This window comes from Hylobates moloch, unplaced genomic scaffold (assembly GCF_009828535.3).
Source record: "Hylobates moloch isolate HMO894 unplaced genomic scaffold, HMol_V3 SCAFFOLD_15, whole genome shotgun sequence".
Taxonomy (NCBI): Eukaryota; Metazoa; Chordata; class Mammalia; order Primates; family Hylobatidae; genus Hylobates; species Hylobates moloch.
Window position 1 is genome coordinate 48,854,939 of NW_026652290.1, and position 18,027 is coordinate 48,872,965.

General features: G+C 52.0%; 1 protein-coding gene and 1 long non-coding RNA gene across 14 annotated transcripts in view; both read right to left on the bottom strand.

Moving 5' to 3' along the window:
• Window positions 1-2,764, bottom strand: part of MAPK7 (mitogen-activated protein kinase 7) — a 33,681-nt gene extending 30,917 nt beyond the window's left edge. For 4 of the 10 annotated variants that reach the window (XM_058428543.1, XM_058428545.1, XM_032176788.2 and 1 more), the window contains exons 1-3: window positions 1,885-2,025; window positions 1,383-1,715; window positions 568-733 (exon numbers count right to left, since the gene is read on the bottom strand). In XM_058428543.1, the coding sequence (XP_058284526.1) occupies window positions 568-733; window positions 1,383-1,614 (398 nt within the window). In that variant the 5' untranslated portion in view covers window positions 1,615-1,715; window positions 1,885-2,025. The other 6 variants (XM_058428548.1, XM_058428546.1, XM_032176789.2 and 3 more) reach the window with 6 other exon arrangements.
• A 2,865-nt stretch (window positions 2,765-5,629) lies between these two features.
• Window positions 5,630-18,021, bottom strand: LOC116483087 (uncharacterized). Of its 4 annotated transcripts, none has more exons than XR_009210007.1 (4): window positions 17,704-18,021; window positions 17,318-17,348; window positions 16,991-17,243; window positions 5,630-5,797 (listed from the first exon to the last, which is right to left on the bottom strand). It is a non-coding gene; the product is annotated as an uncharacterized LOC116483087 (long non-coding RNA). The 4 variants fall into 4 exon arrangements; XR_009210006.1 differs by having other exon boundaries at window positions 17,657-18,021; XR_009210008.1 differs by lacking the exon at window positions 17,318-17,348 and having other exon boundaries at window positions 17,704-18,020.
• Between the last annotated feature and the right edge of the window lie 6 nt (window positions 18,022-18,027).

Below are 18,027 nucleotides of genomic sequence, written 5' to 3' on the forward strand. Positions count from 1 at the left end.
ACAGCCTTACCCTGGGACCCCGTAGGGGCTGACGGCATGGTATGGAAGAAGAGCATCACGTTTTAGATTCTCTACGACTTTTCCATGAACTTGGTTAAATCACTTTTGTCTCCAGACCTAGTTTCCCCATCAGATAAAAGATGGGGTTGGACTACACCAGGGCTGGCCAATAGGTTTCCTTTTGGGGCTATCTCCATTGTTTGGTAGTGGCAGCTTGAAGAACTATGATGAAAATTGACCAGGCTTGTCCACTGTCTGTAGGAAAGTGTTCTGTGATTGATTAATGAAGTCTGCTATGGGAATAGGAGGGTGTGGTCATAGTAGGAATGTCCTACATTTGACATCCTATATACTGAGATTCTGTAAAACTGTAAAATCATCTGTACACTTCTTGAGGAATAACAGTTGTCCCTGGCAAAACTCTAAAGGAGAACTGGTCCTAGAACTGCGGGAATTTTCCCAGCCTGCTTCAGATTAGATTCAGCTGCCTTTCCAGAACTTCAGCAACATGGTTGCAGCCTCCAGAAAAGTCCCAAGTCTGGCTCCCTCTCCCATCCCGCTTCTTACACAGATTTGAATTCGCCATAGGGCACAGTGGGCCTCAGGATGTCCTTGATGGCGATGATGTTGTCGTGCTTAAAGTGCTTGAGGATCTTCAGCTCCCTGAGGGTCCGCTTGGCATTGGTCACCACATCGAAAGCATTAGGGATCTTCTTGATGGCCACCTGCTGGCCTGAGGAGCAGGGAACAGGGACATACCAGAGGATACCTTCGAGAAACTGCAGAGTCGACTCAGCCCCTATCAACACCTCCCTTCTAGGATGCAAATGACAACAGCTACCAAGTACTGGGTACCTACTATGTGCCAAGCCCTGTGCTAAGCATGTTACCTACATTATTAAATGTTACCTTCACAACTCCCCTACGGGGCAGGTCCCAATAGGTCAACGTTAAAGAGAAGGAAATATGGCTTAGTAACTTGTTGGAGGTTGCACGGATGCCCAGTGGTGGAGTTCAGCCTCTTATGCCTACACCCTCTCCATCTCAGACCTCATCCATCCCACCACCAGTTCCTTATGCCAGTGTCTGGCTCCAGAACACATTTCTCTCTTAGACACGAAGGACTGGCTCTCCATTCTGGTCTAACTGGGACTGTCATTTTTCTAAGGAGGAAGTGGGCAGGCAGGATGGCAAAACCACCAGGCCGGAGTTTCAGAGAACCAAGCCTCCCCGGAGCCTGGCAGGCAGAGGGCCCTGGTCAGTGGGTGTTGACTGGAGCCAGAACTGGCACCCCACTTTCCTTCCCGGCTGTCTGGGACAGGCCGGTTTCCCACTCCCTGCGACGCTGCCACATCTGGGAGGCGACGGCTCAGGAAGCTCACCGGTGAGGCGGCGGCGGGCGGAGGACACCACTCCATAGGCCCCGTTGCCTATGGTCTCGATGATCTCGTACTCGTCGCCCACGTCAAAGGTCACATCGAAGGAGCGGGCTTTAAGCAGGGCCAGGTTCTTGGCCGCTACAGAGGCAGCAGTGTGGGCGGGTTCGGCCTTCACGGGCCCGGGGGGCTCCGCAGAGCCGTCCTCGCCGTCTTCCTCCTTCAGAGGCTCAGCCATGGTGTCTGTGTGGAGACTCGCGTGAGGAGGGGACCACCTACCGCGAGCCTCAGTGTCCCTTCTGCGGGCTGGGGTGCAGGACCAGGGAACTTCCCAGTTTCCTAAACCGACAAGGGCAGAAGCGCGCGGCTGGTTCGGGGCAGACACGCTACCACAGGGGTCGAGGCCCAGAGCCGAGGCCCCGCCAGGGTCGGGGGAGGGGGAGGCGAGGCGCAGGCCAGGAAGAAAGGGAGGGGCGGGGCACCTGGGTTTCCCCAGGGCCGCACTCACCCCCGCGCCTCCTCAAGGCTTTCAGAGGTCCCGAGGCTCGCCGGCCTCCCGTCCCCAGCGCGGGGGTCTCCGAGGGTGGCTCACTTACTTGTTCAAAGGCCGCAGCCACCACCTCAGCGTCGTGAGCTGCCCTGTCCGTCCCCCTCCGCCCCGCCTCCCAAGACCACGCTCCCTCCAGCTCCTGGCCAATCGCTGGCTACTTCTGCGGAGGGTCCTGCCCCTTCTACCTACTGCGTCCAATCCTAGCCCACCGGCCGAGGAAACCACGCCTGGCGCGCGCCGCTGTCCAGCTCGCCGGCGGGAGCCGCCCAAAGGATGCCCGGCACTTCGCAGGGATGTGCTCCCCGCCCTGCACCGCCTTCACACGCATGCGCATTGGCAGTCGGGCGCCAAGTGAATGGAAGGCAACGCCCCTGCACGTAGTGCGCGCGTCCCCATGAAGCTCTCGACCTCATCCGGCCAATCACAGCTAGTCCCGTGAGCTCGGGGAACTGCGCGGCCTGAGATGCCCAGGACTTGGACTGTTACCTTGGCTGCTGGCTCCCGAAGTCCCCTTCCGCCCAGGGAATTGTGCCCACCATTTTCTTGGTCCCAGGAGCTCTGGGAATGTGTCATCCCCGGTAGAGGGTGCCCGTCACGGCCAACCACAGAGATCCCGGTCCTCCGGGATTCTAGAGCGTCCGGCCGAAACCTCCACTGACTTCCGGTGGCTCAGCCTCTCCGCAGCTTCCGGCCAAGTTCGGTCGCAGCTCGCGGGTTCCTGGCTTCCAGGTGTCTTCCCTCCCCTCGTTTGTTTGTCCCGCGATTCCCGTGCTTTGGGCTGCAGCGGAGTTAACCCAGGCGGCCGCCCAACCTCTGCCCCTCTGCGGAGCCCGCGGGTAGGCGGAGCCCTGGCTGGAACCGAGCTGCCCAGACCCACCCCGAAATCCGATAGTTGATTCGTTCCTCCATGTGGCAAATGTTTATGGAGCACCGCCCCTCTAAGGCCCAGTGCCAGCAGGCGAAGGTGGACGTGGTGGATAGTGTGAGCTGGAGGGAAAGGTTTTCTAAAGAGAGCTCGAGGTAGGGCTGAAAAGAAGTGAATTTTGGTTTCACTCCTAGGCGGCTTCTAGGAAAAAGCAATACATACACATATTCGTACCCACCTCCCCTTTTGTGTACAAAACGTAGCATATCATGCTCTTTTCTTGAAGGTCATTCCATATCAATAACTGGAGGGGTCCCTCACTTTTAAACAACTTTTAATAACATACCATAAAACTCATCCTTTTATAGTGTACAATTCAGTGTTTTTTGGTGTATTCACAGTTGAGCAGCCATCATCACTACCTAATTTTAGGTAGAGTGGTTTATGGAACATTTTCATCGCCCCTAAAAGAAACCTATGTCAACCAAGTATCTGAGACAAGTCTCAAGTCAATTTAGAAAGCTTATTTTTGCCAAGGTTAAGGACATGGCGGTGACAGCCTCAGGAGGTCCTACAACATGTGCCTAAGATGGTCGGGGCACAGCCAGCCTTTATACATTTTAGGAAGACATAATACATAAGTCAATACATGCAAGATTGACATTGATTTTATGTGCTTATTGGCCATTTGTCTCCTTTGGGGAAATGTCTGTTCAATGTCTATTCTGGAAGGGCGGGACAACTCAAAGTGGGGGGGCTTCCAAGTCACAGGTAGATTTAAACATATCCTGATTGGCAGTTGGTTACAAGAGTTATTATCTATAGAAAGGAATATCTGGGTTATGATAAGGGGTTGTGGAGACCTAGGGTTTTTTGGTATTGTATTGTATTTATTGTATTGTATTTTGTATTGTATTGTATTGTATTGTATTATTTTGAGAGTGAGTCTTACTCTGTTGCCCAGGCTGGAGTGCAGTGGTGCGATCTCGGCTCACTGCAACCTCCCCCTCCTGGTCTCCTGCCTCAGCCTCCCCAGTAGCTGGGATCACAGGCGTGAGCCACCAAGCCCGGCTTTTTTTTTTTTTTGTATTTTAGTAGAGATGGGGTTTCACTGTGTTGGCCTGGCTGGTCTCGAACTCCTGACCTCAAGTGATCCACTCCACACCCCCCCCCCCGCCCCCCGGCCTCCCAAAGTGCTGGGATTACAGGCGTGAGCCACTGCACCTGGCCAGGAGACCTAGGTTTTATTATGCAGTTGAAGCCTCCCAGTAGCAGGCTATAGAGAGAATAGACAAATGTTTCTTATCAGACTTAAGGTCTGTGTTGATGTTAATGTTGGAGGGGTATAATAAGGCATGTCCAACTCCCACCTCCCATCGTGGCCTGAACCAGTCTTTCAGGTTAAATTTTAGGGTGTGCTGGCCAAGGAGGGAGTCCCTTCAGATGGTTGCAAAGGGCCTTCTAATTTTATTTTTGGTTTATACCCATTAACGGTCACTCCTCATTCCTCTTTTCACCTGAGCCCTTGCAACCACTGAACTACTTTCTGTCTCTATGGACTTGCCTATTGTGGATACTCTATACTAATGGAATCACACACTGTGTAGTCTTTTTGTGTTTGGCTTATTTCACTTAGCATAAAGTTCGTGTTGTCATATTAGCACTAATTTCTATGGCCAAATATATTGCATTGTTTATATACCATATTTTGTTTATCCATCAGTTTATGAACATTTGGGTTGTTTCAACTTTTTGGCTATTATGAATAATGCTTCTGAGAACATTTGTGTACAAGTTTTTTTGTGGACATGTTTTCATTTCTCTTGGGAGTGGGATTGCTGGGTCACATGGTAAACTATAAACTTCTTGAGAAAGTCCCAAGCTGTTTTCTCCAGCAGTTGCACCATTTTACAAATTCACCAGCAATATTTAAGAGTTCCGATTTCTCCACATCCTCACCAACACTTCTTTTTTTTGATACTGAGTCTCACTCTATCGCCCAGGCTGGAGTGCAGTGACACGATCTCGGCTCGCTGCAACATCTGCACCCCAGGTTCAAGCAATTCTTCTGCCTCAGCTTCCCGAGTAGTCAGGATTACAGGTCCCTGCCACCATGTCCAGCTAATTTTCGTATTTTTATTAGAGATGAGGTTTCACCATGTTGGCCAGGCTGGTCTCAAACTCCTGACCTCAAGTGATCCACCTGCCTCAGCCTCCCAAAGCATTGGGATTACAGGCATGAGCCACAGTACCCAGCCTTATTATTATTATTATTTTTTAATTATAGCCATCCTAGTGGGTGTGAAGTGATACGTCATTGTAGTTTTGATTTGCATTTCCCTAATGACTAAGGATGTTTTCATGGCTTATTGGCCATTTGTCTCCTTTGGGGAAATGTCTGTTCAATATCTATTCAAATCCTTTGACCTTTTTTTTTTTCTTTTTGAGACAGGGTTTCACTCCAGCCCAGGCTAGAGTGCGGTAGCAGGATCTCAGCTCACTGCAACCTCCGCCTCCCAAGCTCAAGTGATTCTCCTGCCTCAGCCTCCCAAGTAGCTAGGACTACAGGTGCACATCGTTGCACCCAGCTAATTTTTGTATTTTTAGCAGAGACAGGGTCTCACTGTGTTGGCCAGGCTAGTCTTGAACTCCTGAGCTCAAGTGATCCGCCCACGTCAGCCTCCCAAAGTGCTGGGATTACAGGCATGAGCCACCGCACTCAGCCCTTTGTCCATTTTTAATTGGATTATTTGCCTTTTTATTGTTGAGTTGTCAGAGTTCTTTATATATTCTAAATAAAAGTCCCTTATCAGATGATTTACAGATACAGATATTACCTTATTAGATGATTTACAGATATTTACTTCCCATGATTTACAGATATTTAGTTCCATTTCTCAGGTTGTCTTTTCACTTTCTTGATAACGTCCTCTGTTCCACAAAAGTTTTTAATTTTGATGAAGTCCAGTTATGTTTAGTCTTTTGTCACTTGTGTTATTGTCATATCTAAAAAAAAAAAAGCACTCATTTTTACAGCTGCATAATATTCCTTTACAAATGTAACCTATTTAACCAAGACCCCCTAGATAGACATTTAGATTAGCTCAGTTTTTTCACTATTGCAAACAATGCTGCAATAAATTTTCTTGAACACATCATTTTGCACACAGCAAGTGTATATGCAGGAAGAATACCAGAAGTGGGAGTGTCAAGTTAGAGTATTGTTCTTACAATTTTAGTAGCTAATGTCAAATTTCTATCCTTAGAGATTATACTGATTTAGACACCCACCAGTGGTACGAAAGAATGACTCACACGGTGCTTTTTAAAAGCTTGGAATTATTTGCCCGTCAAAAATGGGGAGATTTGCCATAAGAATCCTGATTTTTGCTTTCTTTTGGAAAATCAGATCAGTATTTCTACATAGCCATCGAACTGTGACCCCGCCATTGAAAGAACATGTGCTCTCTAATTCACCACAGTCCCTGCCACTCCCTGCCACTCCCTGACAGCCTCCCCAGCACAGGCCAAGGGTTAGATGCTACTTATCATTGTGCTTTCACAACTGTTTTCTACATCTTATTAAAAGCAGGAAAACAAAAGAGGCTGAGATGACATGTGTTTCAGGAAAAGAAAGACCAAGTATATCTTTTTGTGGGAACAAAGACAATCTCATATGTTATATACAGATACTCCACTCACTTGGCTCACGTTTCCTGCATGGCCACGGTGGGCATTTGAGTTCAAGATTTCTGGTTTAGGTTACCGAAAGCCTCTGAACTAATCTAAATGTCTACCTAGGATTTTTGAGTAGACAAATGCCTTTCAGAGCTGCCTTCCTGAAAGGTATTTCTGGCAGACATCACGGAGGGTGTACTTGAAGGCAGAGCATACCTTGATTAAAAGACAGATGTGGGATTGGGTGCGATGACTCACACCTGTAATCCCAGCACTCTAGGAGGCTGAGGCTGGTGGATCACCTGAGGTCAAGAGTTTGAGACTAGCCTGGCCAACATGATGAAGTCCCGTCTCTACTAAAAATACAAAAATTAGGCTGGGTGCGGTGTCTCAATCCCAGCACTTTGGGAGTCCGAGGCAGGTGGATCACCTGAGGTCAGGGGTTCGAGACCAGCCTGACCAACATGGTGAAACCCTGTCTCTACTAAAAATACAAAATACAAAAATTAGCTGGGCATGTTGGCAGGCGCCTGTAATCCCAGCTACTCAGGAGGCTGAGGCAGGAGAATTGCTTGAACCCGGGAGGTGGAGGTTGCAGTGAGCCAAGATGGTGCCACTGCACTCCAGCCTGGGTGACACAGTGAGACTCTGTCTCAAAAAAAAAAGTAAAAGAAGAGGTATATAAAGGGGTAAATGCAGGACATGTGATAGTGTCCATTTCTAGCAATGGAGATGTCACCAAGATGAGGAACCAAGAAGCAGAACAGGTTGGGGGGTGCTGATGTGATTTGAGACTCTTTTAGTCATCTGTGACATGGTAATTAGTATCTCTAATCCAAGCCCTGGAGACCTTCCTGAGCCCCAGAACCTTACCCTCATTCAAGGACGTCCATCATGGCAGTCAGTCCCAGCATGGGTTCCAGGGTAGCCTCCCATTAGACAGGTTCAGCGTTGGGGAGGGGGTATGCTGATTGGCCAGACCCGAATCACCTGTCCACCTCTGGAAGTGGGGCAGGGAGTCCGGCTCAGCCAAACTCCTCAGACCATGTATGGATGAGGGCCATTTCCCCACAGGAAACCTGAGCTTTCAGGAAGGTGGATGGACGTGGGTCAGCAGAAATAATAGATGTGCCCGACTGTTCACACCCGTCTGCCACAAGGGCAGGTGTGGTTAAAAACTGAGGAGCGCAGGTGGATTGTCCGAGCAGGGTGCCACTCTGCTGATGTTACTGCCTCCCTTCCAATCCCATGCTCTCAAGTTTTACGAAGGCACACTTTGGTTTCAGAAACACCTGGGTTTGAATCCAGCTCCGTCACATGGAGGCCAGGGCATCCTTTCTTGTCTGTGCTGTGTGCTGGGGTCAGAGCCATGAGCACAAGTCCCAGCTTTCTCTGATGAGGGAAATCTGTGACAGGCACCGAGATGGGGGGCCGGCCCTGGGGAGCTAGGAATGGGCCCTTTGCCAGCACAGGAAGTCAGGAAGGGGCCCTGGAAGTGACATGTAAGTCAGGACCTAGTGGACGAGCATGCGGCAGCAGAGGGACAGTGGGGGCAAAGGACACAGAGCTGATGCAGGTGAGAGTGTGGCACATCTCAGGGCCACGAGAAGGCCAGAGGGAAGTGGCAGGAGGGAGGGGGTCACACAGAGACATGGAGACTAGAAAGTTAGGCAGGGGTGAGACCATGCAGGGCCCCAAGGCCATGGAGGTAGCCAAGACTGACAGCCCTGACCTCGAGTTCCTCATCTGTGAAGTGGGGATGTTCAGATCCACCTGGTTGCATTGTTTTGTGGACTCGAGGAATTATATCTGCAGGGGCACCTGACACAGGGTCTGGCCCTTCACCGGCGCTGCAGCAGCAACCCTTAACACTGCCCCGCTCTGCCCAGTCCCTGCGGTGTTCCAGCAGCATCTTCAGTGTGAAGTGTTTCTACCTTCATCTTTCTCCGAGGGGGACTCAGGTGATGCATCATTGTCCCTGGTTACAGATGACAAAATGGGCTCAATTGTGGGAGGGGCCTCTGTTTGTAGGACTCCCTGCACCAGGTTTTCCTTCTTTTTTTTTTTTTTTTTTTTTTTTGAGACGGAGTCTCGCTCTGTTGCCCAGGCTGGAGTGCAGTGGCGCAATCTCGGCTCACTGCAAGCTCCGCCTCCCGGGTTCACGCCATTCTCCTGCCTCAGCCTCTCCGAGTAGCTGGGACTACAGGTGCCCGCCACCACGCCCGGCTAATTTTTTTGTATTTTTAATAGAGACGGGGTTTCACCGTGGTCTCGACCTCCTGACCTCGTGATCCGCCCACCTCGGCCTCCCAAAGTGTTGGGATTACAAGCGTGAGCCACCGTGCCCGGCCAGGTTTTCCTTCTTTATACACACACAGCTCTCTGATTAGTGCCAGCAGCCACAAGTAATGCGGTTCAGTCACCCAGTGCGTGGCTGGGGCATCCAGGAGGAAGCCCAAGTGGCCAAACCACAACCCACACCCACGTCTGTGGCAGCCTCTCCCACAGCCCACACTCTGAAGGGCAGGCAGTTGTCTTTCTGCAGGACCCCCACCCCTTCCCCTTCCCCACCTTCCTTGGCAGGCCCTCCTGCTCCAGGGGCCATCTACCTGCTAGGGCAGTCTTGGGAAGGATGGATTGTCCCTGTTTCATGAAGGGAGGCCAGTTTAACAGATGAATCTGCCAAGGACACTGTCTCTTCCCAACAGGGGTATTGCAGGCACCAATGGGACAGGTTGGGGAGGAGAGTTTGGGACCAAGAACACCCATGAGCCCTTAGAAGCCACCATAGAGGTGAGGACTGAATTGTAATCCCATCAGCTGGTGACCTTAGGCAAGTCTCGCCCTCTCTGAGCCTCAGTCTCACTTCTGCAAAATGGGAGTAGTGATCTGTTCCTCGGTCCTGCAGGAAGGAATCTCCCCAAGGCTGAAAGTGGGATGTGGATCTAAATCATAACTGGTTCCAGGCGCCTATACACACACATTCACACACAGACAACACTCTTAGGTACACGTTTACATTCACACACAAAGATTTGCACAAACGCACAGAGATTTGCACAAGCACACACCCAGGGCACAGGTACACACAAGCTACTGGGACATACACCCTAGGTACACACATGGGGCTTGCACACAAAGACAAATCCACACACAGGACACACAGCCACACACACACTCCTCCCTCCCTCCAGTGCTGCTGCCTGTTCGCTCTGCCTCAGCACACACAGTGGCCAGGGCCACCTGCCTTCCTCTCTCTGTATCAGGAAAATCAGAGGGGATGACTGCATCTAAAAGTGCCTTACATGCAGGCGCTCAGGGTGAGCAGGGTTCACCCAGAGAGGCGAAGGCACCAAAGCAGTGGAAAGCAGTGAGGCTTGATGGGCAGGGTGGGCTTTGTTGTGGCTGACCTGCCCATAGGACATGGAGGATCCAGGCCTCCAGAATTGACCCCTGCCTTGGCTCAGCCCAGTGTGGCATTTGCATGCAGCCCTCCCCTTGGGAAAGGGACTGCCCCTGAGGCCAGCCTATGAGTTGAGTGTGGTTTTGGTGGAGGAAAGGGCAGGAAGCCGCAACTGGGAAGCGGCTGCCCATGGCTTCCAGAGGCCTGGCTGGGTGGCTGACCTCACGGCCAGATGGCTCTAGACACCTCTCGGGGCCTCACCCCTGCTTCCACCATTCAGCACAGCCAGGCTGACTACAGACCTGGGTGGGGGAACCTGGTCACATCCTATCACCATGCCTGGAGCTCCACCATTGGTGCTGCAGTCCTCTGTGGTCCCAAGAGAGCCCAGCAGCTGAGCAAACACACTGAGGCTGACATCGCCCATCCCTGAACATTCCCCAAGGCCTATGTTTGCCTGCCAGAAAGATCCCAAGTCTGTGAGGGACACACACAGCACATGTCATCGAGATGTCAACCACACAGCCACATGCCCCTTCTCCTGGCCCTCTGCTCTTCTCTGGAATGGTGGCATTTCCAGGCTCAGCCCGGGGCCCTCTCCTCTGAGGGTTGTTCTCCCTGAGCTCCAGATCCAACACCTAGTTGTCCTAAGACATCTCCCCCGTGCGCACCCTGAGAAGCCACTCTGCACAGTAGCCAGAGCAATCTTTCAAAAAACAACTCAAATTGTGTTCCTGCAACAGCTGCCCCATCTCATGGAATAAAATCCATCACCGAGGCTTGGAAGGCCCTGCCTATGAAGAATGAAAGGCGGATGGGAGGTGGCTGTCGGTGAAGTGCCCAAGTTCTCTGAGTCCAGGGTGTGGTGACAACTCTAGCTTGTCTGGTTTCCTGTGAGATCATCATTTCACCCATCAGTGATGTGCTCCCTGCCCAGTTTCCTCTCTCAATCTACAGGAAAAGCCTGTAGGAAATGACTGAGGGGCGGGTGTGGTCCAGGGTGAGTTGGGGTGTGGGCCATGTTTGGCGGGGCACTAGGTAGGAATCCTGCTCTGAACATCTCAGGAGGAGGGAATGGCCATGGGGTGGGCAGAATCACACAGAGTCTTCCAGAAACAATCGTGAATCTCCATCTTCCACCTGCCGCCTGGGTTGCTAGCTAAAACACAGGATACCCAGTGTTTTAAATTGGAATTTCAGATAAACAACAAATAATTCTTTAGTTAGGTATGTCCCAAGTAGTGCATGCATCCTGTATTTTTCTTTGCTAAGTCTGGGAAACCTACCTGGATTACCACATCTGCCTGCTCCTCGGGCTCTCAGCTTCCCCCCCACACCCACACAGTGGGATCCTGTAAAAACCCAAGTCACTTAACCTCCAGCCACTCGGGCCCTGGGTGATCTGGGCCTGGCAAGTTCTCTGACCTCATCTCCTACCGCCAGTGATATGCTGGTAAAGTGGCACGTCACGTTTTCTGAGAAAAAATAAAATATAAAATAGTAAAGCCCTGATTGTAGCATTGGCCAATTTCCTTGGTGTAAATATTCCTTCCGTGGCTGACTGCAAGCTACCAGCATGACACACCGAACGCAGAGCTGGGAAGAGGTGCACAGTTGTCTCAGTGCAGGCAGGCTCCAGACTGCCCCTCCCTCCATGAAGGGCCTTTGCACTGACTGTACTCTTTGCCTGGATGTGCACACCCCCAGATCCGTGCATGACTCAACCCTTCACTTCTTTCTGGACTTTGCTCCAATGTCTTCTCCTGAGAGGAGAATTGCTTGCCTACCATAACCCTATATGCCCCCCATCCCTCACTAGCTCTTTGCCATGCTTCATGTTTTTCTTCATAGCAGTTCTCAAAAACAAAAAAATGTCATCCACTTCACTCTTTCTCAGAGGGGGAAAATGTAGCTCTTAGAAACAAGCATCCTAGAACCGTCAGAGGTGCTTATACTCAGCAACGTCCATTGTAAGAAATAGAACTCATGGTTCTGGGTTTATTTTTGTTTCGTAAGAGATGGGGTCTTGCTCTGGCACCAAAGTTGAAATACAGTGGCGCCATCAGTTCACTGCATCCTCAAACCCTGGCTCAAGCATTCCTCCCACCTCAGCCTCCCAAGTAGCCAGGGTCACAGGCGCGCACCACCACGCCTGGCTAATTTATTTATTGTATTTTTCTTAGAGACGGGGTCTCTATTTGCCCAGGCTGGTCTTGAACTCCCGGGCTCGAATGATCCTCCTGCCCCAGCCTCCTAAAGTGCTAGGATTATAGGCATGAGTCACTGTGCCCCGCCCCAAAATGAATGATTTTTAAAGACCTACAATTTTTTTCAGAATTTGGCCAGCAATTCAACTTGTCTGTCTACAAGTAAACTGGACTCAAATCATGTCATCATCTTCACTGTGGAGACCATTGCTGACATTTACTGAGCCCTACTAGTAGGGACCTTATCATCCTCATTTTCCCAGAAGCTGAGACTCAGAGAGGTTAAGCAAACAGCACAGGGTCACATAGCTAGTGAGGGGGAAGAGTTTGGATTGGAACTCAGCTCTGTCTGCTGACTAACTCCTAGAAGAAGCTACTCCAAGCACTTTCTCCCGTGAGCTTCAGGGGTAAAGGGGGCATGTCTAGCCCCTGAGTCACGGTTTAGAAAGGCCAGGGATTCCCACAGCCCTTCAAATGACTTAACAGGAGAGTGAGATAGTCCAGGCAATGCCCCCTTTCTCATTCATGAAGATTTTGAGGCCCAGAATACGGCAGTGACTGGCCTGGGCTCACAGTGCAAGTTGAGGAAAGGCCAACGATGGAAACTGAGAGCCTCTATCCCACCTCGGGCTCTGCCTCAGACCCAGATCGGGTTATTCTGTTATGCTGCAGGAGGCTGGATCCGAGTTGTCTCTCCCCATGTCAGACTCTAGGCCCTCCCTGTGGCTGGAACCCGAGGGCCCAGCCCTATCCACAAGGCCTCAGGGCCCCCCAGAGTGCTCCCCAAAGACTTCCACTCATGCATTCACTCAATAAGCATTTAGTAAATGATCCCAGTGCACCCACCCTCCACTGCATATGCCGGGACTTTGAGTCTGGCTGGGGAGACCAAGTCAGACCACTAGTGTGGAAGGGCTGTGACCAAGGGGCTGAGGAAGCCCAGGGAGAGCCCCTAAACCAAGTTGGGGATCAGAAAAAAGACATCCCAGAGGAAGGGGCATTTATCTGGCTCTTGAAGTTCAACAGGAAGCTTCCAGGCAGAAATGGCAGGAAGGACTTTCTAGAACAAAGGAACAGCATTTGCAAAGACAAAGTGATAGACAGAATGACCCCGAATTATACACATAAAAAATGGTTGGCCGGGTGCAGTGGCTCACGCCTGTAATCCCAGCACTTTGAGAGGTCAAGGCAGGTAGATCACTTGAGGTTAGGAGTTGGAGCCCAGCCTGGCCAACATGGGGAAACCCTGTCTCTACCAAAAATACAAAAATTAGCTGGGCATGGTGGCGGGCACCAATAATCCCAGCTACTTGGGAGGCTGAGGCAGGAGAATCGCTTGAACCCGGGAGGCAGAGGTTGCAGTGAGCCGAGATGGTGCCACTGCACTCCAGCCTGGGCAACAAGAGCGAAATTCTGTCTCAAAAAAAAAAAAAAAAAAAAAAAAGATTGATTTTAGGTTATGTGAACTTCCTCTCAAAAAATAAACACACAACATTGTTGAGAACGTCATGTGCAGGTGCAGAGGCCAAAGCGACTCCATCTCAGAGGCGAATCCGCCATGCTGGCTTCTGATTGACCCCAGTTCCAGAAAGGCCTCTAAGATTTCTACTTTATCTACTGTCACTGGCAATGCTGATCAATTGTCCTACACACCCCTTCTGAAGCACATATGCCCTTTCCCTATGCTATATATGCCCTGGCTCTAGAGGTAACAGTGCAGAGACCTACCTGTCTCGTGACTGCCCAAGACATGGCTTCTGTTCATATGCCTCTATTAAATGCTTCTTTCTGAGAAACTGGATTTGTCTGCCTCTTTCTTTGGCCTCTCAGCCCCCGTAGCTTCTGGTTTGCATAGACCTGCCCACCGTAGAACTGCAGGCATACAGTACTTCAAGGCTGAGAGGAAGGGTGAGGCGAGGCCCAAGGAATTGTCAGGGACAGGCCACAAAGGGTATTGACTTGGCACCATTTGTGAAATTCAGCCGAGTGCCTGTGCCCGGCATTTCAAGCAACTGGCATTCCAAGTGTGGCCCCTCCGCTGAAGAGCCAAGAGGCAAAGACAGAAGAAAAGACCTATAAGGCCTTTGAGAGAAATGATTTGGGGACTCGGAGTCACAGGGACCCTGACTTGAATCCCAACTCTGCTTCCAACTCACTGTGATCTTGGGAAGTCAGTTTGTCTGTTAGCCTCGACTTCCCCATCTGTAAAAGGGGGCTAGGAGCACTGGTCTGGGGGGGTCACTGTGAGGAGCCCAGAGTCACAGGTGCTCAGGACTTCGTGGGGTGTAAAGAGAGGGCACGTGGGATTATTATTGTTACTATTGGTCTCAGCCAGCTGCCCTCTCTGCCTCTTACCTGAGACAGGAGGCAGAGCAGGACTCTAAGTCCCCTGCCCCAAGACCCAGGACAAGCTCCTGGGAGGAGGATCTGGAGACCCCAGCGCCAAGTCTGTATGCAGGATGCCTGCCCCTAGTGTGCACCCCAGGGCTGCCCACCCCTTGAAGGTGCTGAGGGTGGACCCCAATGACCAGGGCAGAGCAGACGGAGGGCGTCCTCAAGGAGGCCCAGCTTCCTTAGAGATGAGTGAGCTCCCTGTCTAGAGAGAAAAGCAAGCAGAGCCGGACACCCACTTATAATGAGCTTCTGGGTGGGAAGTGGGGAGCAGACTGTGGGGCCAAGGGGAGAGGCGTTCAAGGAAGACTTCACAAGAGTGGGCTCTGAAGGCTACATAGGAGTTCTCTGGGCGGATAGGTAGGAGATGATGAGCTAGGTAGAAGGAACAGCATGTGCAAACCAGGAGGCATGAAAAAGCAGGAGCACCCCAGGAAGGACTTTAGCAACAAGAATAGCTGCAATGTATACACCTACTATGTGCCCACAAACTTTTTAATTAAAAAAAAAAAGAATAGCTACAAATGTATGGAACTTTGACATATATTATCACATTTAATCCTCACAACAACCGCCTGGGTGTGATGAGGAAACTGAGATTCCAAGAGGTTAAAAGACTTTCCCTGAGTCACATAGGATTCCACTGCAGGCAGTCTGATTTTGAGCTGGAGGGGCGAGGGGTGGAAGCTGGGCTGCAGAGGTCACAGGGCTGGATGGAAAGAGATGCATGGTAGACCTGCAAGGCCCTGGGACCTGGAGCTGAGCTCTGAGGCCTCAGTCTCCTGAGGTGCAGGGTCGAGGCTGGCTGAGGCCTCCAGCAACAAGGGCCCAGACAAATGGCTTGGCCAGGCCAGCATCTTCTTGGACACCTGGTGCCGCTGTGAGGGGGCCCTCATCTCCCAAGAGTGGGTGCTCACAGGCGCCAACTGCTTTGACAGGTGGGTGCACGGCCAGGAGAGGTGGTGGAGAGGCTCCAGGAGGGTGGCCCCCAGCCTCTCCACCTCTCCACCTCCCCTTCTCCTCCTGTCTCCACAGTTGGCCTTGGTCCCACTTCAGTGTGATCTTGGGTCCAGATCGACTGCAGATGGACTCTTGTGAGATCAAGTTACCATGGGGGAGCTGCTCTTGTCCTCAGCAGGGCCCAAGGGCTCTGGGTTTGGTAGCCTGGTCCTGGCACAACTGGCAAGGGGCAAGGCCTCCATCGCTCACCAGCGCTGTGCAGCCTGTCCCCCTGGCCACCCAATCCCACTGTTCCCTCTTCCTGAGACAGCTCTACTGGGGCCAGGGGTTTGAATCCGATTTCAGTAAGGATGGGAGCAGAAGCCTGGGCTGGTTGAGAGACTAGGGGAGGCAGATGGCCAGGCTGGAGCTTGGGACCCTGCAGGGGCTCTGGACAGCTGCCCAGCAGCACCATGGCCATAGGCATGCAGGGAAGAGGGCTGGCGCTGACACCTGCTCTGCTTGAGCCGGCTTCCAGCCTCACCCCTGCCCAATGGTTGACAGCCCCGCCTCCCCAATATGCTGGAAGCTTCCCTGAGGGGACTGCGTGGGAGTTCACCAGAGGACAGAGCTGTACTAAGAGTGAGGTGGGAGCGAGGAATGTCTAGGAGCCCAGGAAGGCATCTGGGGGTGGAGAGACTTGGCACAGGCACAGGCAGGGAAGCTTGGCAATATATGTTAACAACCAGCATGGCTGGACTGGTACAGATCTGCTGGATGTCAGCCAGGCTGAGGGTCTCCCCTACCCCATTGCAGATCCCTACATCCCACCCCAAGAGCTGCAGAGTGTCCTGCTGAGATCACTGCATGTCAGCATCTGCAGAGACTACCTTCTCCTCCAACCTGACTGTCCTGACCTGAAGGACAGCCTGCCCAAGGACTTCTAGTGCACCAGGCTCTCCACTGGGCCCCTTGAACTGGTGGTAAGGATTCCAGCAGGCCCTATGCAAGCCCCTATGCAAGCCCCTGAGACCCTCTCCCCCAAAGTAGCTTCTAATGCCACTAGACTTGTTAAAGTTAGGCCTGGTCACCCTCCCATCCTATCCTGGAGTCTTCCATTCCCCAACACCCAGGGGTCGGGCTTATTTGTACCCCTGAAGGCCGCCCTAGAACTTCCCACCCCTTGGGGAGACTCCCCCATTATGTCCTATTCGAATGTGGGGCAGCCTTTGGTATAGCCAGGTCTTAAACTACTGGGAGCCCCCAGTTATTCGATAACTACAAGCATTTTGCTGAAAACTAACTTTTGTGCAATACCGAGCCTCAAAGGCCGAAGGGAGGAAATAATTGGGTGAGACTGATAGAATGTGTGGGAGAAAGCACTTTAACTGGAAAGAGATGGACAGAGGAGGGGAAGAAGGGAGTATGACCCCCTCTCTAGGAGGGGAAATGGGCCCTGTCTTGGGCTCTGGGTGCAGCACTTGGGCCACCAGCCCACCTGTCCCCTCCCCCAGCTGCTCTTGTCAGATGTGTGAACTAGTTACCCACTGCCCCCCTCCCCGATCAAATATCTTTGCTCACCAGGCAGGGGGTGGTTCAGTGGGCGCAGGCTGGGCTGAGACTGCTCCTTCTCTCCCTCGTGCAGATGGTTGATGGGACTCCCCTTGTCTGCTCCCAAGCTGGGAGCTGCAGAATGTGATGATCTGGGGTCCCTGCTCGGAACCTGGCCTCCCAGGAGTCTACACACCTGTGAATCCCTTCATTTCCTGGATCCAAGATAATGTCTCCAACGTCTCCTTTGACACCTCTGCCAACAGACGCTCTTGGGGCTGGCCTAGGACAAGACAGAGGCAGTGAGGGTTGTTAGCCTCTGGAGTCCTGGGTTTGAATCCTGACTTAGCTACTTACCTGCCTTTGCCATCTGAATCTGTTTCCTCGTCTGTAAAATGGAGATGTCTTCAATTATTCATTTATCAACAAGTTAGTAGTTACCAAGTGCTTACTATGTGACAGGCCACTAAGATACAAGACTGTATCTTGACAGATTCGTGGATTCTGGCTAGCAACTCCCCTGAGCGCTGGCTGATTGGGGTGCCAGGCGCCGCCCGCTGCGGGCCTCAGTTTCCCCAGCTTCGAACTAAAGAGCGATGGCTTGGATGTAAGGATTCTTGAGGTCCCTCCCAAGTTTGTTTAATAAACTTTTTCGAGGGTAAGGGTCTCCAAGCCACAAGGGCGCATCCTTTTCACCTGCTTGGACGCTGCCCGGCCCCAGTTGGGGAGCCTCCTCCGAGCACCTGGCCTTCCAGAGTTAGCCCCGACCGCTGTGGTCACGCCGCCCGTGCTCCGCAGCGCCTTCTTCCGCGTCCTCGCGGTGGGGCCACAGCGACATCTAGTGGCTGAATGTATTTTAAACACGGCTTGCTGCGGGCGTGAGTCGGGGCGCTGCTTCCCTGGACTCAGCTCTCATTCGCCTCCGCGCTTCGGCGGGGAGGGGGAGCCGGGCCGAGTCAGAGTGAACGCACACTCCCTGCGGGTGCAACTGAGTCGAGCGGTAGGGCTGGCTTTACCCGACCGGTCAACACTCCCGCCCCAGGTCTCGGTCATACCTGCCCTAAGCG